Genomic DNA, 23,434 nt, shown 5'->3' with positions numbered 1-23,434 from the left:
TTGGATGAGTGGCTATCATGGGGAAGCAGAAGAGGAGGCTTGCACAATGGGAATCAGGGCCTGTGGGTGGAGCAGAAGCAGCGTGAGGCAGCCTTGAAGGCAGAATGGAGGTGACTTTCCCAGCTGCCTCTGTGTTCCCTCCCAGTACTGCATCCTAAGATCCCGCCAAAGAACCAATACTGGGAGATCTTGACATACTTCCAATAACACTCTGGTTCCAGACTTTTGCTGTTTTCATTGAATGGTTTTTATTGGGAAGCAGCAAAACATATTTATAGTTCATGAAGTGATTCCACATCCATTCTTTAATTTAATCTTCATGATAATCTATGATGAGGTAGATATTATCATTACTTCTGTATATCTCATTATGGACTTGACTGATACATCAAAAGAGTAGCAGACAAAAGAATATCTTAGATCTGTTATCCTACAAACTGTACAGATGCAAGAATGATGTTTGTTTACTTCACTGTTGTATGCAGCACCAGGCTTGGTGCCTGGCACATAGAAGAATTCAATAATTATTTCTTGAATAAATGAATGCGTGACATTTTCCAATTCTAATTTTTTTTGTTATTATATTATGTTGCTTCTCTCCCAATGAATGGTCTTGGAGGAATCTTATTCTATCTAGGAAACTCACTGTAAAACAACGTTCTGAATTTTAAATGAGTCTATCATAAATACATTTGAGAGCAAGTCATATTTTGGGCTTTTACAAAGCATAAGTTAATAACATTTTTCCCTGAGCCAGTAATCTGGTTAGGATAAATTATCTCTAAAGCCCCATAGCTATAAAGCATGCCATGATTTTGTGGAAACTCCCTGATCAATTTTCTATTTTCAGAGACTGTGCATTGTACAATAATCAATAGAAAATAACCCATAACACTTTGTATGTAGAAAGTACTCAAAAGTTTAGAACATTTATTTATTTATCTAAATAGTAGACAGGTCATGACTCTCAGTAAAAGCTTCTTAATCAACTTTGTTAAATTCATCTTAGGCAAATAGGTGGATGTAGGAGTTCCTTAAAATCCTAAGGACATTTCTACAATGATTTAGCCATGATATTATAATGTCACCTAGGAATGCTGATGCATTTCTTCAGTGAAACTCTCTGCTTTTTGTGTCTTCACTATAAAATCAAGAGGTAAAGCTATATTGAGAAAGATAAGATATAATCAGTTCACTTTGTTGGGTCTCTGAGAGGACATGGAGACCCTGGTGTGGGTGCCCACTCTCCATATGCAGCGATGGAGCTCAGACCCAAAGGCTGCCCATCACTCATCTTGCCATGGAGTCATAACCATGAAATTTAGTTGCATGTATGAACTCCCTTGTGATGCCACAAACCTACTGACCTTACTAGAAACAGGTAGGTCTAGACTGAGAGCCTACCTTCAACTAAGGCATTTCTCTGTACGTTCTTGGCTGGGTAATAAACTTTATTACCATGGTTTTAAAGGCACCATCATATGCACAATCAAGTCCCACCCTGCAAAAGTTTAGGTAATAATCCTCTCAACATCTTCCAGAAAATTGAATTCTGAAAAGATACAGGCTTAACACCTTCTATCAGAAGCTCTTTCGGTGTTAAATGCATTAGAGATGAGCACAAGTCTCTATTACTATTAAACGATCCCTGTGGACCATCCACCTGTCAGAGTTGAACACAGATCGATCTCCAGTCCCTGAGACATACGTAGTTCTTAGTGTCAAGGTCACCCAAAAAAAAACTAGTGTATACAGCCAAGGATTTCATTTCACTCATAAGGTTAAGCATAAAATCCCACATCTTTTTTTTTAAATAGATTCTTATTGATTGGAGCTAGATGTGAGTGCAAAACCCAGAGCACTGCATTTTTTTAGATTGATTTATTTATTTATTTTAGAGAGAGAGAACATCGGGTGGAAAGGCAGAGGGAGAGGGAGAGAGAGTCTTTAGCAGACTCAGTGCTCAGCGAAGAGCCCAAGGCAGGGCTCGATCTCACCACCCTGAGATCAGGACCTAAGCCAAAACCAAGAATCAGACACTTAACTGACTGTGCTACCCAGGCACCCGCAGAGCACTGCATATTAAATTCCGATGTCAAGGAGTCATCAGGGAAAGAAAATATATTAGCAGAATGACAAAAAAATTAATAACTGAAATTAAATAATAAAGCTTTTTAAATTTTTTAAAAGATTTTCTTTATTTATTTGACAGAGAGAGAGAGAGCACAAGCAAAGAGAGCAGCTCCCTGCTCAGCAGCTCTCCGCTGAGCAGGGAGCCCATTGTGGGGCTCGATCCCAGAACCCTGAGATCACGACCTGAGCCAAAGGCAGACGCTTAACCAACTGAGCCACCCAGGTGCCCCAGTAAAGCCTTTTTTTAAAATAATTGGACTGTGGGGCGCCTGGGTGGCTCAGTTGGTTAAGCAACTGCCTTCGGCTCAGGTCATGATTCTGGAGTCTCGGGATCGAGTCCCACATCGGGCTCCCTGCTCAGCAGGGGTCTGCTTCTCCCTCTGACCCTTCCCCTCTCATGCTCTCTGTCTCCCATTCTCTCTCAGATAAATAAATAAAATCTTTAAAAAAAAATAAAATAAAATAAAATAAAATAAAATAAAATAATTGGACTGTGAGGTGTCTGAGAGAAGCAAAATTAAATGGACTGTAGATGTGAGCTATAATATTGGTATATTACAGATAAAAGATCACATACAAGACTGAATGAATACACATTGATTGACTAAATGAGTGGAGAGATGAATGGATTAAGGGGTGCGAACCAGCCCCCAACACTTGCAAATGGCCTGGAATCTTAAGAATCCACACATCAGTTAGTCTGTCTTTTTAGATTTCTCCCCCAATTTCCTTTCTACATAAGAATTTAGGCCCTACAAAACTTCTTCCTAGTAACAGTCCTGTGGATGGCATCATTGACCTCCTTGTTCCTCAAGCTGTAGATAAGCAGATTCAACATGGGGATCACTGCTGTGTAAAACACCGACACCACTTTATTGAGATCCAGCGAGAAACTTGCAGTAGGCTGTACATAAATATAGAAAAGAGTACCATATAGGATGGAGACAGCCGTCAGGTAAGAACAGGTAGAAAAGGCTTTGTGCCTCCCCTCGGCAGAGTGGATCTTCATGATGGCAATGAGGATGTAAATGTAGGAGACCACAATAGTCAGACCACTGAAGACTCCCACAGCTCCAGCCACAACAAAAACTACCAACTTAGTAAGCCAGCTGTCAGCACATACAAGGGAAAGCAGGGGGGACATATCACAGAAGAAATGATTAATGACATTGGGGCCACAAAAAGGAAGACGAAGTGCATTTGTTGTATGGGTCATGGTGTTCATGAACCCGATGACGTAGGGACCAACCACCAGCTGGATACAGAGTCTCTGGGACATGGCAACGGAATACAGTAATGGGTTGCAGATGGCCACATAGCGGTCATAGGCCATGGATGCCAGGAGAAAACACTCTGCTGCCACAAAGAACCCAAAAAACCACTGTTGCAAAGCACAGCCCAAGAAAGAGATGACCTTCTTCTTTACAAAGAAGTCAGTGAGCATCTTGGGGCTCACAACAGAGAAGAAGCAGATGTCCACAAAAGACAAGTGGCTTAGGAAAAAGTACATGGGTGTGTGAAGACGGGAATCAACCCGAATCAGAATAATCATACCCAAGTTTCCAGTTAGATTGATGAGGTAGAAACTCAGGAAAAGCAGGAAGAGGAAGACCTGCAATTGGGGGTTGTAATTCAAACCTGTGAAAATGAATTCGGTGACCCTCGTGTAGTTTTCAATGGCCATTGACTGTTCTGGTTTCCACTAGAAGAAGAACAGAGGAGTCACACATATTTGGTTAACCTATCTTCAAAAATGGGACACAGAAAAAAATATACCAGTAACTGGGAGAGCATCAGGAGTGATATGACTTTGTTGCATGCTGTGGCCAAGAAAACAAAAGTGAGATAGGGACCAGTGCAAAAGATCAGATCCGAAGCTATCATATTTTAAGACTCCACAGAAATCCATAAATACGGAAAGGAGAAAACAAAAATCTAGAAAAGAGAAGCAGCCTCCTTAAGGTCCCATGGCTAATTGATCGCAGAGATGGTTCCAGAACAGATGTCTAATAACGCTCACTTCAGAACTCTGCTTAAGTTCACCAGGTGAACACACACGCAGGAGGGTGGAAGTGAGGCAAGCTGCAGAAGAAATGAGCAGCCACTCATTTTTAGGATGTACGCTGTGCACTTTGCGATTATAACCAACTGCATGGTCTCCAACTCTGGAGTCCACCTCCTCTGACCCTGGGAAGGTCTTCTTTGTGAAACAAAAATGATGATAGTAACACCTACCTTGTAAATTGTTGTGAGGGTACAACGAGATAATGCATGCAAAGCATTTAGCAGAGTCTCATTGAGCACCTTGATAAGTGCACAATAATTGCTAGTATTTTGCCTTACATGCTTCATTGAATAAGCCTGCAAGGTAAATATCATTATTTTCTTCTACATAGGAGGAAAACTGAAGCTCAATCCACATACATGATGCTGGTGAATGGCAGAGATGTGATTTGCACATGTGTGTGCCCAGACTGTGCTCTTTGTCACACTGCAGAAATTGTGTGTTCACAATTCTGTTCCTCACAAAGAGATGCAAAGTCCCCTCCACTCTGAGTACAGGATGATGCATGTTTGGCTGCCTAATGGCCTCATGTTGAGGTTACAACCAACAGCCACTAGTGAGAAGTGCATAGGATAATAGACTGGTGCCCCTGAGTATCACCTTTATGGAAACAACAGGGAAGAAATCTGGAAAAGAGCCTAAATTATCCCACCTGTACACCATCCATCTCTCCCTTGTCACCCCCTCAGGGTGCCCTTGGTTAGGTCTGCTGATCTCTTTGAACCTGAGTTGCTTCATGTGTTCAAGGTAACTAAAACTCTGTTTCTTACTCTCTCAGAGGAAGATGTATAAGTGCTCTGAACACTACTACTTATTTTTTAAAGATTTATTTACTTATTTAAGAGAGAGAGAGCAGGGGGAGGGGCAGAGGGAGAGAGAGGATCTCAAGCAGACTCCCCACTGAGTGCAGAGCCTGATGAAGGGATTGATCACACAACCCTGAGACCATGACCTGAGCTGAAATCAAGAGTCAGACACTTAACCAACTGAGCCACCCAGGCACCCCTATATTTTACTTTTTAAAAGTTTTATTAGCCCAGGACTATTGGAGTGCAATGTCATACTTATGCTAGATACTTGTCCTCCAGTTTTCTAATCTGAAATGTATTATTCTACTTTAGCAAGGTCTCTTCTGCTGCCAATAATGCAGCTTACCTTAGATCCTTTGCTTCAGGCCATTAAAGAGAAAGATCAGATGGCCAGGCAGATGGTCCACCCAACACACTTAGCTCTTACTTAGGCCTCTTCAAGAGTCTAGGAACTCTTCCAGGGTCCATCAAACACTACTTCTCAGTCTTCCACTTAGCAATTGCCCAAAGCTCCTAAACAATGCCTTGTCAACCTTGGTTTCTAAACCTACCCAAGCCTTCCATGCACATTTTAATTTCTCAGCTTCTCTGCTGCATTTGGTGCTTAGAGGAGAATGCAGTGCTCCATAAAGATCAAACCACACAGAGTGGAGGAACACAACCAGCTCCTGTGTTCAGAGCACTAGCATAATATCAACACAACTTATGATAATCTTCCCTTAGCAAGGAAATCACCCAGGTGGTGTAGACACGGATGTGAGTTGAATTCAGTGCAATATTTTTCCCTTCTTCTACTGCTAAAGCATCTGTCCCATTTTATACTTATATGAGTATATTTTGATCCAGTTGCAAAACCTAAACTTATCTCTACATAAATTATCTCTTCTTAGATTTTGCTCAATCATCCAACAAAGCAGAGGATTGTGCCAGTCCTGGCCATGAGCCAAATATATAATTTATTTTAATTCAACTTAAAATAATTTGTGTTCTCTTGAACTTGTCGAAAATCAGGTAGAAAGAACAGAAAATAATTTAGAAGTTCTCAACTTACATTCTAATAGGCTCTCTCTTCTTTAAAGATGGCATGAAGAACTAAAGTAAGAATGAGCCCAGTTTGTTAGCTTTCATCCCTCCCCTTAATATGGTTGCCTTCTCATGCACAATAGGTCAGAATTTTCAGTAGTCATTTGGTTTTACTATTTCTTTTCTTCTAAGAAGAAAATGTGGAATACTCACTGTAAAATAGATTCAGAGTCTTCATCAATTAGATAAAAGTTCCCTGAACTAGTTGCATCATCTTTTCTTCGTGGTTGCTATGGAAGATCCTCTGTCCCCAATGTCTACCATATCTTGGTAATGAACCACTAAGAGAAAGTGCAATCAAAGTTTTGCTTCATATCCTAAGTAAGTCTGATGAGATCTGTTTTCTAATCATTTTATATTTGTTTTTAACTGTATATAGTCTCTCCATTCTATTTCCATGCTAAGCCAGGAACCTCTAAGGAACCCTGGTAAATTGAAGTAGTGTGGAGAGGGTGGGCCATGGGAGGACCTTAGCTCTCCCTGCTTCTCTCTCTATTACCTTCATATCTTGGGAGCAAGGGCAAAGAATGTGGAAAATGAACTTTTCTCAAAGATAGCATTTACCATATGTAGCCAAATAAATTAATCTTCCTGGGACTTTGCCCAAAACATACAAAGAGTTTAACCATTGTAAGCAAGGGCTGGAAGAGAATTTCTGAGGATATACTAATGATCATTAAGCTTTATAGCAAGACATTATATTTGGCCTGTTAACCTATGGCAAGGGAAATACATTTCTTATTGCAAAGAGAGTAATAAAAGCCAATAAAACAAAACGCTTTAGGGTTCTGTTTCATCTGCAACACAAATAGCATCAGCCTGACAAAACAGAGTCAATACAGGTTCCAGCCTGAGTAAGGGAAAGTGTAAGCCCTTCAGCAGCAACACAACTTCCCTACTCTAGGAGGTTTTGTTTGTTGAGTTTTTGATTTCTTAGCATGCTGCTATATTCTTTAAAGCAAATTTTTCCATGAGACCTTAGCTTTTGATAATAACTTTCTGCTGACTCTATATATGAAAGATAATTCCATTTCTCCCCTGAAAACTGTTTTGATATTGCCCTTTTCTTTCTTTCTTTTTAGTTTCAAGTTTTTATTTAAATTCCAGTTAGTTAACAATCAGTGTAATATTGATTTCTGGTATAGAATTTAGTGATTCAACACCTACATACAACACCCAGTGCTCATCCAAGTGCCCTCCTTACATACAACACCCAGTGCTCATCCAACTGCCCATCACTCGTTCACATCTCCTTCATCAACCCTCAGTGTGTTCTCTGTCATTAAGAGTCTGTTTTATGGTTTGCCTCTCTCCCTTCTTTTTCCCTATGTTCATCTGTTTTGTTTCTTAAATTCCACATATGAGTGAAATCATATGGTATTTGTCTTTCTCTGATTGACTTATTTCACATAGCATGATACTCTCTAGCTCCATCCAAGTTCTTGCAAATGGCAAGATTCCATTCTTTTTGATGGCTGAATAATATTCCACCTTCTTGATCCTTCATCAATCAATGGATATTTGGGCTCTTTCCATAATTTGGCTATTGTTGATAATGAGTTGTCTGGATAATAATCCATTTTATTGTATGACAGTGTGAGTTCATATGTTCAGTATTGCTAAAGGTTTTTATATGTGTGTTTTCTTAGGTAAAGTGTCTACAACAAGCATTTGTCATTAGTCAGGTTTTGGGGAGTGACTTTGGTCCTGTTTACTGTCCTCCTGATGGTTGGTTAAAGTTCTTTTCTGTGAAGAACTGGTTAATGCTTGTTCTGTAAGCATATTTATATTTTCGTTTTTGGGACAAATTTTTAAGCGGAAATTAACATTTTAATTCTCCCTATGTTGCTTATCACATACTTATTTTTAATTCCTTTATGTAAATCTGTTTTGAATCTTGAAAATAGATATTTCTAAGATTTCTTTTAAAATTTACTTCCTGAATGGGGTACCTGAGTGACTCAGTTAGTTAAGCATCTGACTCTTGATTTCAGCTCAGGTCATGATCTCAGGGTTGTAAGATCAAGCCTGGGCTGCATGTTGCATATGGAGCATGCTTAAGATTCCCTCCCTCTCCCTCTGCCCCTACCCTCTTCTCTCTCCCCTCTCTAAAAAACAATAAAAATAGAAAAAAATCATAATAAACATAAAAAATGTTTAAAATTTACTTCCTGAAATAAGTCAAAGAACGACAAATACTGTGTGATCTCATTTATATGTGGAATCTAGAAAACAAAACAAAACAAAAACTCATAGATACAGAGAAGTGATTGGTGGTTTGGTAAATTGCCAGAGGCAGGGGTTGGAAAGGTGAGAGAAATGAGTTATAAGATAAGTAAATCTTGGGGATGTACTGTACAGCATGGCAACTATCGTCAGTAATACTGTATGTATATTTGAAACTTGCTAAGAGAGGAGTTCTTAAAAGTTCTCATTACAAAAACAAATTGTAACTCTGGTGATAGATGTTAACAAAACTTGTGATAACCATTCTTCAATACACACATATAGCAAATTATTATGTTGTACACCTAAAATTAGTACAATGTTATATGTCAATTAAATTACTTCTGAGGTTATAAAAACCTAAATTTCAGATAGTTTATTTTTAGCTCTATTGATATAATCACTGTTGATTAAAGTTGAAATTTCAAATTCTCAAGGCAAACCCATTTGTCAAAGAAAAGGCAAATAATTAAGTTTATTTTTAATGTATACTTGTGTGCCCTTAAAAGTTATTTTCTTCTTAACCTAAATGACTAATATTAGGCAAAAAAAAATGAGCAAAGGAAAGAAAGGTATAAATAAACTATATTAAGCTTTACCACAGATCATTCACCCTATGCTGCAAAAGTCTTGCACATTTTTCGTTGACAATAGGATAAATTAATTAAAAAAATATTTTATGCATTTTTGTTATAATAATATCAGATCTATCTTGAAAAATGTTTCAAACTGATGCAATTTTTAGCCGAAACATAAGCCTTCCTTCTGACATCTGCAGTCTAAAGCAATATCTCCCTCTAAATTTCAAAATCTGTAATGACCTCGCATATGGAATTTATTGGTGCTACCTTTTCTTATGGTGGTTTTGTGTCACATTTACTGTATGACCATAAAGGAGAGAGACCACAATGCAGTCAATGCCACAGCCTTGGCGTGTCCAGGGTGCACTGTTACGGCTGGACCAGCTGTTAAGTAGCAAAATACATTCATAGTCTTGGGGAAAATAGCTGCCTCTCTCAGCCCTTCGCATGCCCACCACCTTGAGCCCCCCACCCTCTACTCTAAATCCAGACTTCCCTGCAATCTAGCCACTGGAAAGATAATGGGAGGACGGCTCATGGCTGCAGGACCCTGTTTCAACCAGGGTTCTTTGTGATGGGTCCATACCTTGTTCCACCTGCTACATTTTGAATACCATTCCTGACAGATGTCCACTTTTTGCAAGATTCTGTAACATGGGGTGAAGGATGCAGAGGGGACCAAAAATGGATCGTCGAAGTAATTCAGTTTCCTTTCTTATGTCCTTATAAAGGGAAGTACATTAATGACCAAAAAACTAAAAGAAGCAACTTGATTATTTTTGGTAAGTATCATTGGATAAGGAATGTCAGGGAACAGAAATCATGAATTGAACTGTTACTCCAGTTGACAATTCATATAGAAATTTTCCATTGAGAAATTATCAGCATAAGGATTTTTTCAAGTTTACATTTGAATTTAGAAAAAATATTTCTGGGGCGCCTGGGTGGCTCAGTTGGTTAAGCGACTGCCTTCGGCTCAGGTCATGATCCTGGAGTCCCGGGATCGAGTCCCACATCGGGCTCCCTGCTCAGCGGGGGGTCTGCTTCTCCCTCTGACCCTCTTCCCTCTCGTGCTCTCTGTCTCTCATTCTCTCTCTCAAATAAATAAATAAAATCTTAAAAAAAAAAATATTTCTGCATTTATGTAAAACATCTCACTACTAAATATATCAAGAAAAATTCCAAAAATGAAGTAGGGCATCAAATACCAGACATACTGAATAACAGACCCTCTGTGTAAGTAAGTGTTAGACGAAGTGACAAAGAATGGATGACTGAATGTAAGTGCCATCATTAAGCTGCAGATTTTCCTAATAAAGTCAAAGTGGCTGTTCAATAAAGGGAGAGCTTGAGAACCAGGCCAACTTAATTTGGCATCTCGGTCTGCCATGCCTTTCTGTGTAGCTTCAGGCAAGTCACTCTGCTTCCATGACCCTCACTTTTCATGATCTCTTGAATGAGAATGATTTCCACCTTACAGAGTTGCCTTAAAATAAAATTACCTGTACAAAGCCTAAAACATTACCTTTTACTTAAGAATTTTACATCACCTGTTGTTTTTTGTTTTAATTCTTTTTTGGGATTTTTTTTTTTTTTTGAGAGAGAGAGAAAGTGCAGGGGGGGGAGGAGGGATAGAGGGAGAGAGAGAGAGAGAATCCTAAGCAGGCTCCACGCCCAGCATGAAGACCTACAGGGGGCTCGATCCCACAACGCTGAGGTCATGACCTGAGCTGAAATCAAGAGTCAGATGCTATCACCTGTTCTTAAAGAGGGTTTCAATAGCTCAGCTGACAATAGCATTTTACAGTCACAACTATTATTATTATGTAAGCATTACCCCATGAAGAGGAAGGGGATTATTCTTGAAAATATTTTTAAATTCCTGAATAATTAGATTAAAATACAAATATGAAAAACCATAAAACCTCAAAAATACATGTTTGCCAAGTATTCTAATCTATGCTCAATATTTAAGGATGGAAGTCATAATAAAAATGAAAAAAAAAAAAAACCCACACATTTTTATTTATTTGCAAAGGACCAGGAAAAGTATTTTGCAGCTAATGTTACAAAGCCTTTTTATTTATTGTTATGATGATGTAAGGAGTTGTAAGAATGTTCGATGACAGAGTACAATCTCTGAGCTATGTGTTCTAGAACAGATGTGCCATAACTTTTTTACGCTTCATAGGACGTCTTTCCCCCTTAATACCTTACTGTCAAAATTTGAAAGATAAAACGTGAGACTAGATCAGAGATGTTAAATTTTTATGTGCAATGAACATTAAAGAATTTGATGAGAGGCAGAAAAAAGAAGAAAAGAAAAAAGAGAATGTGACGAGGGATCCAGTGTAAGGTACTGTAGTCCCCCTTTATCAACCGGGGATGCATTCCAAGACCCCCAGTGGATGCCTGAAACTGTGGGTAGTACTGAACCCTCTATAAACCCTGTTTTTTCCCATCCATACATACCTAGAATAGAGCTTAATTTATAAATTAGGAACAGTAAGATTAACATTATTTAATGACAATAAATAATAATAAAATAAAACAAATCAATATACTGTAAAAAAAAAAGTTATGTGAATGTGGTCTCTCTCTCAAAATATCTTATTGTACTGTCCTCATCCTTTTTCTTGAGATGATGTGAGATAATAAAATGTCTATATGATGAGATGAAATGAGGTGAATGACACAGGCATTGCAACATACCGTTAGGTTATTATTGACCTGACAATACATCAGAAGGAGGATCATCTACTTCCAGACTGCAACTGACTCCAAGTAACTAAAACCTCAGAAAGCAAAACCAAGGATAATGGGGGGACTAATGTTCATAGGCCCAAACACACAAAATGTATCTGTGATTTCACGGCCCTTCAAAATTAATTTTTGGACTTTTGAAAGCTTTTTCCAAGCCTATCATAATTTCAATTATTAAAGGAAACGATAGTGGACAAAATTATTGTGATTTATAAGCTGATGCTGCCATCTAGTGGCTAAGTTTAGCTACACCTTAAGGAGGAATTCAGACAATGCTATTTCACTAACCTGCTTTCCTTTTATTTGAACATATCCTATATTCACTGAGACCACGTTAATAGGTGACTTTTAAAACTGAGGAGGATAATAAAAGATATTTCATGACTGATGTGAAATTGTACCTGTCATAGTACTGAAAGCACATACTGTAAAACAAACCTTGACCCTCTTATTCTAAAATAAAACTAAATATGTAAAATTAGGCTTTTAAGAATCGAGGATATAAGGCCATTTTGAGGGAATCTTTATTAACATGAAATGGGAGAAAGACTAATATCAGCCTTAGAAGTTAATGATGCTTCATCACATTCCTTTCAAAATTCTGTCGAATCACTTCTGTGTCCGATATTGTGCTAGACTCTGGTGATCAAGAAGGAGTATTTCCACAGGACATGTGATAAGGAAGCATTTCTCTTTGTCTAGGCTACTAAAATTTTATAAAATTTGATCAGGAGCAGATGGTGTCTTATGCCTTCCTAACATCCATAAAGATGATCATATAAAATTTTTATTAGACAAGCAATAATAATAATATTAGAAATAGCAGTCACAATCTTCTGAGAACTTATCTGTAATATCTTTCTTGATTTTATAATAATAAAGTGCCCTACATAATGTTATCTCCATTTCATAGATGGGTATAGTAAGGAATTTTTCGTTTAAATTTTCTGTATTATTGGATACAGCTTCTTATTTTGAATTCTGCACTATGCAGAGTCACTTGTGAAACGTGAATATAACTAGACCATTCCCATCTAAATTCTCTCTCTCTTCTCTCCCTCTTTCTTCCTCTCCCTCGATATATCATTCACACACACGAATCTAAGCATATTTAAAAATAGGGGTTTTTTTCCCTTGATTGTCTTTCACCTTGGTAGGGGATAAGAATGTGTGAAAACAGCATCTTTTTCTCTCTCCAAACATCTTCCTTAAACCTCTCTCTCTTTTTCCTCAAAGTTCCGTTTCAAATGTGTCCATCTGGAATAGACCAGATGTCCCTTTTCCCTTCTTTGGCAGGAGAATCACTCTTTCAGTGTAAGTAACATGTCCATCCCACACTTGGTAGGGGCTGTAAATCCTGAGACTCTGCCTTTCCAAAACCTCAGAGGTAAGCACTTACTCCAGGAGAGGATCTCAGCCAGAGAATCCCAACAGCCTGGACACAGCTGCCAGATCTGGGGTGGGGAAGCTGGGGAGGGTGGGGGGCATGGGGGGCGGGGCGAGGGAGGGCAGGTACCGGCCCAAACACATAGTAGAGGCATACCTTCGAGATATTGTGGTTCGGTTCCAGAGCACTGCAATAAAAGGAATATTACATTAAGCAAGTCAAATGAATTTTTTTGGTTTTCCAGTGCATATAAAAGTTATAGTTACATTATACTGTAGTTTATTATGTACAATAGCATTATGTCTAAAAGAACAATGTACATGCCTTAATTAAAAATATGTTATTGCTAAAAAATGCTAACCATCATCTGAGCTCTCGGTAAGTTGTGATCTTTTTGCTGGTGGAGGGTCTTGCCTCCATGTTGAGGGCTGCTGACTGATCAGAGTGGCTGCTGAATATTGGGTGGCTGTGGCAATTTCTTAAAGTTAGACAACAGTGAATTTGGCCACATCCATGGACTCTTCACTTGACCACTTAGAGGTCATTGCAGGCTTATTAACTGGTCTAATTTCAGTATGATGTCTCAGAAAATAGGGAGGCTTAAAGAGAGGGAGAGAGACAGGGCACCAGCCAGTTCAAAACACCCCCATCTACGACAAGTTTCACCATCTTATACGGACGTGGTTCGTGGTGCCCCAAACAATTACAGTAGTAACATCAAGATAGCTAATCATAGATCATTATAGCAAATATAATGATAGTGAAAAAGCTTAAAATATTGCAAGAGTGACCAAAATGTGAGAGGGAGACTCAAAGTGAGCAAATGCTGTTGGAAAAATATTGCCGATAGACTTGCTCACTTCGGGGTTGCCCCAAACCTTCAATTCGTAAAAAGCAAGTATCCGCGAAGCACAGGAAAGTGAAGTGCGATAGAACAAGGTATATGGGCATTTGTTTCTCTTGAAGGGTGTCAAATGGGGAGAGAGAAAATGAACAGAAACCTCTTCTCAACTACACGCTTTTTTAATTATCTTCTCCTAATTTTATTCTCCTTTAATTCCCTAAAGCTTAAAAGTCAAGCCAATAGTCAACCAAGGTGTGGTGTGGGTGTTCTGCTCCTACCCTCTGCCTCAAAAGAGGGATTTACATCAGTTTGAATTAGGATTGGTTATATAAGATAGGAAACTCAAAATAACAGTAACTTTAAAAAATTATTTAAAGAAATTTATTTTCTCTATCATAAAACAAATCTGGAGGTAGTCAATATAGGGCTGATAATGGTTGATATACAGTATCAAGAACCTAAATGCTTCCTCATGGTGCCAGATGAGTGCTCAAGGTCCAGCCATTAAATCTGCATTCCAGGTAATAGGAAGGATACAGGTGAGAGGAAAGGCACTTCCTGAAATTCTAAGGAGACTTCATAGAAGCACCTTACAAAGTTTCCACTCATCTGTCTGGGACTTGGTCACATGTCAACACTCACCTACAAAGGAGATTGAAAACTGCAGTCTTTTATTGTGGTTTCAATGTGCCTAGCTGAAAATTGGACATCTATTAAAGAAGGGGAGAATGAAAGATGGGATGCTTCTTTGATAGTTTTTGCTATAGAGACAAATGGAACCTATTGGTTTCTTTTCTTAGCTATTCTTTTTCCTAGATGATCTTATTAAGGTGATGGTATTATCATAATAGCTAAAAGCATAAGTTTTCCTGTCTGGGATCTGAGTCAAAACCCCATCCCCACTACTTATTAGCTGCGTGGTGCATCCTGGCATCTATTCCATCCCATTATACTATTTTTTGTAGTACTAGTACTGATGCCCAGCTGATTTACCTTTACTTACAAGCCTCTCTCCCTCAAATATATGCTCCATGGAGGGTCTTTTCCTGTCTTATTCACTGCTGTATCCTCAGAACTTGATAATGCCTACAAATTAGGAATCATCACTCATCGTCATTGTTAATTTTATGAATTCTTTTGGCAATTAAAAATCCTCTTGAGAAGACTATTTAATAGAAAACAGTTTATTTAAAAATATTTGATTTGTGATTTAGTTTAAAACTGGCTAGAATAATATTTAATGTGAAATTTTGTAAAATTACACACACACACAGAGAAAATTACTGGAAGAATATAAGCCGAAGATTTAACATAGATTATCTGTATAGGCAAAATCATATTACAAAAACATGTGTTTGTTAAGATTTCATTATCTTTAAAATAGACTGTGTACATTTATATGTATCTGAAAGCTATATATATATATATATATATACTATACGAACGTGCAAAAATGGTAAAATGCCTGAAATAAGTGTATTAAAATAGGCACAGTTTTTATACGCAACTAGTGGAATTACATGATTTTATCTTCTTTTGTTTCACTTTCCAAATACTCTACATTAATTAAAGCCCCCCCAAAATGTGTTTTTATTATTTTTCCTAGGCAATAACAACAAAAAAATTTTAAGTTTAAGTACATATTTTATATTCTTATTAGTTCAAAGACTTTTTGATTCAATTTATACATTAAATTATATGATAAACTAAGTAAATTGAAATATCTCAATTAAAAAATTATTTTTGCTTCATCATTGAAAAGAAGAGGTACAAACCATGGAGAAAATGGTTTGTGGAATCTCTTGGAGGGCACAAAGCCTAGGTTACAGAAGAGTGTGCTCTCCATCAGCATCCTAAGATTTGACTTCAGCCCCATTATATTTGGCCTTGGAATTGCTCAAGTGAAATTCAAGGAGATTGCAGTTCCTGAGCCACCACCCTGAGTTCAGATAATGGTCCACATCCATCTAAATGAGTTCTAATGGTTCGTTCTTTAGATGAGCTACCCATAAGATATCAAGAGCCTTGGCAAAAGTACAGTGTCTACACAGATGATCCCAGTGAATTTCAGGGACTTTTTAAGCACCTGAAGAACACCTGATATCACCCTCCGTCTGAAGGTCGGGTTCTTTACCAAGAGATATTTTAGATGCACCGAGGCTTATAATCAATTCTGCATCCCTTTTCTTGACGGGAAACTTTTTCTTAAATCATTTATAAAACTTTCATTATTTAAATGAGACATAAAGTGTGGTGTAGCCTGTCTTTTGGTGTCTCCCAACATCATGAGATGAACAAAGTCTAAAGACTCCGTGACCCAAATTATTTGTCCACCAACACAGCCCCCCAAGGCTGCAAGAGTCAAGTATTATGGGAGGGGCCTGCCTGGTTGTGATTTGGATCAATTCGTGCTGAGACACAGAGTGGCCACTGAATGACTGTGAATGAATTCCCTGCCCTTACCCTTACGTAGCTTTCCTTCTCCCAGATGGCTTCAGACGTGTTACGTGTCCCATCACTCACACCAGAGGGCACATGGGGCTCACAAAACACCCTCTGGACCCCAGGCTGAACCAAAGCTACCTGGATCCCAATACTCAGGTGAAAAAGGTTTGGGGTGCATAACTTTCCTAGTCCAAAATCATAGAGAAAACAGATCAGGTTCGTATTTGTACCCTGTAGCATTAAACTTAGAAATTAGAGAATCTACTGCTGAAAACTCAATGGGAGGGGAAAAAACAACAACAACAACAAAAAAAAAAACACAAAAAACAAGAGAATGCGCAAGAAACTTCCTTCAGTGCAGGATCTGTGCTATAAAGGCACAGCCTAAAACACTGATAATTTTCCTTTCAGCGAGAGAAAAGGAAGTCACTTATTTCACCACTAGCTGCAAACACAGACATCTGAGTGTTGATCCCAGCCTTCATCTAATTAATCATTTCAAAAATAAATAAATGATGTAAATTAAATGGAAGACATTTCTGAGCTAAAATCTGAATCCTTTGCAGAGCATCCCATCGGCACTCATTCTGCCTCTCTAGTTTCCTAGCCCATGGCTCATTCCTGCTGTCTGAGACAGTTGCTTCATTGAAACCATGATCTTGCCTACCCTATATACCACTTCATTGTCTTAGTATTCAGTTCCCTCCACAACCTGCTCACTCCCTCTGAACTCAAACCACTCTATGCCAGTCCTTGCAAAGTGCTATGCTTAAAATAACTGCAATATTCAAAGCAGGTTCATGATCCCAAGAAGGAATCACTGGGACATCCTCATTCCATCAATACTGCCAAAGAAAGGATTTGTTTATCCAGGAACTCCATCATGAAATTGATTAGGGCACAGACTTGAGATACATTTATACTTTAGTTCTCCCTGTATCGTTCCTGAGGCATGTTTCACTCTGCTTCCCCCACCCCATATCTTTCTATAATCTAGAGATAAATTTTCTATTTTTCACACTCAGCGATCAGAACTCAAATGCCTGCAGACTCAAGCTTGCACCAAAACAACACTTTTCAAAAATCATTTTCTCTTTTCTGATGTAATTATAATTCCTCTTGAATTGTTCAACTGTTGTAGGAGGGACAGAAAGGTGTTAAAATATATTTTAAACTTCATTCTATTGTATTTCTTTTTTTTTCTAATCTGCAACAACAAAAATGACTAACATGAAAATAAGATATACATTTTCTGCATTTTAGTTTACCTCTGACTTCTCAACACCTATTGCCTCTGATTTTTTAGAATTTTCTTGTTCTCTCATTCACCCATTAGCATTTTATTTCTAATTTCTATAATAAGCAATGCTGATTTATTTTTATCTGAAAGAAATAAGAAAAACTAAATATCAAATATTAAAGTAATAGTTGGAATAACTTCAGAGTTAAATATGTAGAGAGGCATTATCTCGTCGCTTGTCACTTGGTGGAAGAATAAGAATATAAGTTTTGTATCGTCATATTGTTCACCTTTTGCTTGTCTATGTTTGCTTTTTTCTGCAGTGATTGTGACATGGTATTCTTAGAAGCAAGAATAAAGAAAATACGCATAAAAGATATTTAAAGGAATATGATATGAGGAGTTCCTTTAGTTAAAAAAAAATCATTTGTAGCTAAGTGAGCTGCTCTGTTTGCTATTTTCGATTCTGTATTTAGGAATGGGGGTCATATATGTCATTCCAGTGAATCTCACCTGGTCAGCACACGTATATTGGTCCAACTAGTGCCATAGTATTAGTAGCTAGATGATCCAACACTTATTAGGTTTTTAGCCTATGCCCAATAATGAAATTATTTGAGGAAGCAGAACTGCTCTGACTCTGGGTGACTGGGGATTTTTATCATCCACACGCACATGATTGAAATGGAGCTTTAAAAAAATAGTTGGCAAGGATGCCATACTCCAAATTCTGCACATTGCTTAGCATCTTCGGATGACGACCAGGTAGACTAACCATGTCTAGAAGCTTTTCGTTTTATCTATTTTGTATTCCAGACCAGAATTTAGCTTCTGATGCAGAACTTCCTCCTAACGATCATTCTGCACATGGCAGCTTTCACTTCTTTATTTCTCAAGCTGTGGATGAGAGGACTCAACATGGGGATCACCACGGTGTAGAACACCGACACCACTTTATTGACGCCCAGAGAAAAAATTGCACTTGGCCTTACATAGATAAGAAGAGAGTCCCGTATAAGATGGACACCGCCGTGAGATGGGAGGAGCAGGTGGAAAAGGCCTTGCGCCTCCCATCTGCAGAGCGGATCCTCAGGATGGCAGTAAGGATGTAAAAATAGGAGATTATAATGGTCAGGCTACTGACAACCAGGACGGCTCCAGCCACAATGAAAACCAACAATTTATTGATCCGGGTGTCAGCACATACCAGAGAAAGAAGGCGGGACATGTCACAGAAGAAATGATTGATAATGTTGGAGCAGCAAAAGGGAAGCCGGGAAGCAGCTGTTGTATGAGTCATGGTGCTCAGGAACCCGACAGTATAGGGTCCAACCACCAGCCGTATGCAAAGGCTCTGCAACATGGTAACGGAATACAATGATGGGCTACAGATCGCCACATAGTGGTCATAGGCCATGGACGCCAGCAGAAGACACTCAATGGCCACAAAGAACCCAAAGAACCATTGCTGCAAAGCACAGCCCAAGAAGGAGATGGCCTTCCTTTCAGCAAAGAAGTCACTGAGCATCTTGGGACCCACTACTGACAAAAAGCAGATGTCCACAAAGGACAGGTGACTGAGAAAAAAGCACATGGGAGTGTGAAGGCGGGAATCCATCTGGATGAGAATAATCATACCCAAGCTTCCTGTCGCGGTAACAAGGTAAAAAAGTAGAAAGAGCAAGAAAAGGAAGACTTGCATCTGAGGATGATACTTTAAACCTATGAAAATAAACTCTGTGATTCTTGTATAGTTTCCATCAGCCATTGTTTGTGTTGGTCTTCTAGAGTGAGAAAAGCAGAAAATAGATAATGCATACAACTTTATATAATTTAAAAGCATAACATAACACACAAGAAAAGAAACTACAGGTCCAATTTGGGAACATCGATATAAAAAGAGACTAATTAAATGCTAGCAAATCAAATATAGTGAAGTTCTTAAGAGCAATATGGCTTAAATGTTTTAAAGAGAAAATCAGAACTAAGAATTGGGTCACCATTTGAAAACCTATAAAATTACTCACCACATTTACATATTAAAAGAAAATGCACTATAATTATTTTAATAAAATTCTTTAAAGAATTTGATAAAATGTGGCTCTCAAAAAAAAAAAAAGAAAGAAAGAAAGAAAGAAAAGAAAAGGAAAAGAAACAGAGAAAAACTTCCCAAACTGGAAACAAAAAGGAACTATTTAACTCAGTAAAAAGAATATTCCTGAAACTTCCAGAGAATATATGTGTGCAGGGTAAGCACTGGAAACATATAACCAGAAACTATATATTCTCACAATTTGTACTATTTAACGTTATACTGGAGAGCACATCTGAAGTACTAAACCATAAGCAAAGAAAGACAATGTAAGAATTCTAGAAAACAGAGATAAGAAAATACTGTCACTATTTGCAGGCAAAATTGTACAATAGCCAACCAATACGATAACTTTTTTAGAAAAAATTAAACAGTTCAACATAGTGAAGATAAGTATTAAAAAGTCAATAATAATTATCTGTGAATTATAATGGAAAACTTACATTCATTGACTCAAATTGATAAAATAGCTATAAATAAGCCTAACAAGGAATGTTCAAGATTTGTATGAAGAAAAATACAAATTATAGAACTTTACTGTGCAAGGGAAGAAATGCCTAAATCAGTGAAAAATGCATTTCATGTTTTTTTATGTATTTATTAAGATTCCTTTCTTCCTGAGAAAGCAAAACTTAGCTCTAACAGGGAGAGTGAGAATCTGCATGGCCATTTTTCAGGTTGGAATAACAGACACAGATAAATCAATTGTGAAGTGAACAGGAAACAGTATTTCTCCCACAGATATGCTACAGCTATAAAGTGTCTTAACAACATTGGGGGGGGTGACAAATGCTTTATTACTCAATGAGACACTTTATTTTTTTTAATTATTATGTTCAATTAGCCAACATATAGTACATCATTAGTTTTTGATGTAGTGTTTAGTGATTCATTAGTTTTATATAACACCCAGTGCTCATCACAACACATGCCTCCTTAATACCCATCACCCTGTTACCCCCTCCCCCCATCCCCCTTCCCTTCTGTAACCCTTAGTTTGCTTCCCAGAGTCCAGAGTCTCAGAAACTTTATTTTCTAAAATTACAGGCTATCTAAAATTTTTGTTTGAAATTGTATCAGCAAGATGAAACATCCCACTCTGGTCTGGAATATCTGACAGAGCAACAGTCTCGATTCCCAACACAGATACAAAACTCCACGTGAGGGATGTCTGGATACAACTCTCTACATCTATCTTACCTTTGTAATTTTCAAGGAAACAGGACCCTGAGCTACCTGTTTGGTTTAGACCTATTCTGATGTTGTGATGTTGGTCCCTTTACGCAGCCCGGCTTTGTTTTGAGCTCATCAGAATTGTTCTTGATTTAAATTTTACCTAACTGTCCCACTTCTCAAAAACCTATAATAATTCTAATTTTTCTTTGTTCAACAAAACAGCCATGGTTCGCAGGGTGTATGGTCTCCCTCATTGCAATGGGTCAAAAGCTGATTGGGTCAGGCTACAAACTTGCTCCTGGATGTTTAAGACTGATTTAAAGAACACCCACCACACTGTGTGGCAAATTAATGCAATTCTAACCAATTGGAAAAATTAAATGAAAATACAATTTTTAATAAGACAATCTGATTTTTAAATTCATGGAAGAGAAAAATATTCAAAAATAGCAAAGACAATTTCAAAAAAGAAAAACAAAGAAAAGGGATGTAGTATTCTGGATATCAACAAATAAATAAAGCCATCATACTTACACCAATAAGGTGTTGTTACTAGAATAGATGGGAGATGAACAGTAGACAGAAAAACTAGAAAAACCATAGGCAGACCTAGGCATAGATATCAATTTAGTATGAATAAAGGTGTTCTTTCAATCAGAAAAGTAAAGATTAATTACCCCTACAAAAGTGTTACAATATTTGGATGACCATTTGAAAAAATAGGTAATATTAAAATTCTACCCCACACCACTAAACTAAAAAGAAAAATTCTAACTATAAACATGTAACATGAAAACACCAAAGAATAGTATTATGATGTGTTGTAGGGTTGGTCTTCTAAAACAGAACATAAAAATCACCTGAAGAAAATGGGGAAACATTTTACTACATCATAATTTTAAGTAGATGGATGCCAAATACACTCCAAGTAAAAATAAGACACGCAGATGGAAAAAATACTGACGCATATGTCACAAAGGATTAAAATCAGATCACACAAAGAACTGCCACAAATTATCCACTAAAATACTCATTGTGACACCCAGGGTAGAAGATGCAAACTGGCCCTCCACAGACGCTCAAAGTCCCAACAAATATGAAAGGATTTTCATATCCCAAATCATCACAGAAACCAAATTGAAACAACAATTATATACTATTTTCACCCATCAAATTGACAAGATATTCAGAAATGAGAAATATAAAATACTGACAGAGCCGGGAGACAATAGGGTGGTCACAGAGATCAGTGGTTGCAACAGGGCCACGGCTTTCTGGATGGCAGTGTTTTACTGTATCTTCATTTTTTTTTTTTTAAGTGCATACTTGATGACTCAGAAATTCCATTACTTAGTATCTTCCCTGAGGAAACACAGACTGGAAAAACAATGATATCTGCTTCAGTGTTCCTTCAAGTGATAAAAAACTGGAATCCACATAAATATTCTCCAGAAGGCATTAACAGCAATAAACCTTGGTATAGTCATTTTGTGAACTACTGTAGAAACATTTAAAAATTAAGCAACAGATTACCAGAGGGGAGGTGGGTGGGGGCATGGGTGAAATGGGTGAAGGGGATGAAGAGAACATGTATAGTGATGAGCACTGAGTAATGTACAGAATTGCTGAATTACTCTATTGTACACCTGAAACTAATATAACACTGTATGTTAATTATACTGGAATTAAAAAATTAAAATTAAGTAGTAGAAACATGGCTATTTTTCCAAAATATGTGAGGGAGAAGCAAGTCATAGAATGATGTGTACAGAATGATAGTAGGAACATTTTCAGTGTTTTCTTTAATTTTAATTATTTAAGTGTGTGTGTGTGTGTGTGTGTGTGTGTAAATAAAATAAGTATCTGGACAGATAAGGCACCAAAGCAGTACTCATTATCTCTGAAAACAGAGGGACAGTGAACTAGTATGTAGGTAGGGAATCAAAGGGGTCTCTATATTTATCCACAATTTTAAGATTTAATACAAGGAGAAAATGCACATGCATTACCTTTGTAATTAAAAATAATCTAGGGGCACCTGGGTGGCTCAGTAGGTTAAGCTTCCAACTCTTGGTTTCAGTTCAGGTCATGCTTTCAGGGTCCTTGGTTCAAGCCCCACATTGGATGCCTCACTCAGTGCGGGGTCTCCTTGTCCCTCTGCCCCTCCTCCTGCTTGCACTCTCTCTCTCTCAAATAAATAAATAAAATCTTTGAAAAAAATTCTAAAACAAAACCAAAAAAAAATCTAAAACAATTCCCTAATTGCTTTTATTTACCTATTGTTTATTATTTAATTGTATTTATTTTTATATGAAATTTATTTCAACATTTAAAAAGAAAAAGAAGACAAATTAGCTACAATCAAGTGGGAAAAGAACAACAGGAAAGAAAGAAATGTGCAAAGCCTCGGAGGTAGAAAGCGAGAAACAACTGCAAGCTATGCATTTGGAGTTCAAGATTTCTAAAATTCTAAGAAGCAGAGAGAACTCTAGCCCCAACCTCATCCTTTATAAATAAGAAAACTGAGGCTCCAGGATGTCTGACCCAGGATCACAGAGCTGGTGGCAAATAAACAATCACTTTCCACCCG

General features: G+C 37.7%; 2 protein-coding genes across 2 annotated transcripts; both read right to left on the bottom strand.

Annotated features, from left to right (window-relative positions):
- Positions 1–2,878: 2,878 nt before the first annotated feature.
- On the bottom strand, positions 2,879–3,817 carry LOC118545332 (olfactory receptor 5G9-like). The gene has a single exon (XM_036107493.2). It carries the CDS (start codon positions 3,815–3,817, stop codon positions 2,879–2,881), a length of 939 nt encoding a protein of 312 aa, XP_035963386.1.
- A 14,583-nt stretch (positions 3,818–18,400) lies between these two features.
- Positions 18,401–19,344, bottom strand: LOC118545331 (olfactory receptor 5G9-like). The gene is given in 2 exon segments (XM_036107492.2): positions 18,401–18,576; positions 18,579–19,344. Coding segments are annotated over 2 exon segments (942 nt in total).
- Between the last annotated feature and the right edge of the window lie 4,090 nt (positions 19,345–23,434).

This window comes from Halichoerus grypus, chromosome 11 (assembly GCF_964656455.1).
Source record: "Halichoerus grypus chromosome 11, mHalGry1.hap1.1, whole genome shotgun sequence".
NCBI lineage: Eukaryota > Metazoa > Chordata > Mammalia > Carnivora > Phocidae > Halichoerus > Halichoerus grypus.
This window is presented reverse-complemented; position numbering and strand designations above follow the sequence as displayed.

Coding starts and splice junctions, on each gene's coding strand:
- LOC118545332 (XM_036107493.2), bottom strand. CDS start 3,817: ATGGCCATTGAAAACTACACGAGGGTCACCGAATTCATTTTCACAGGT.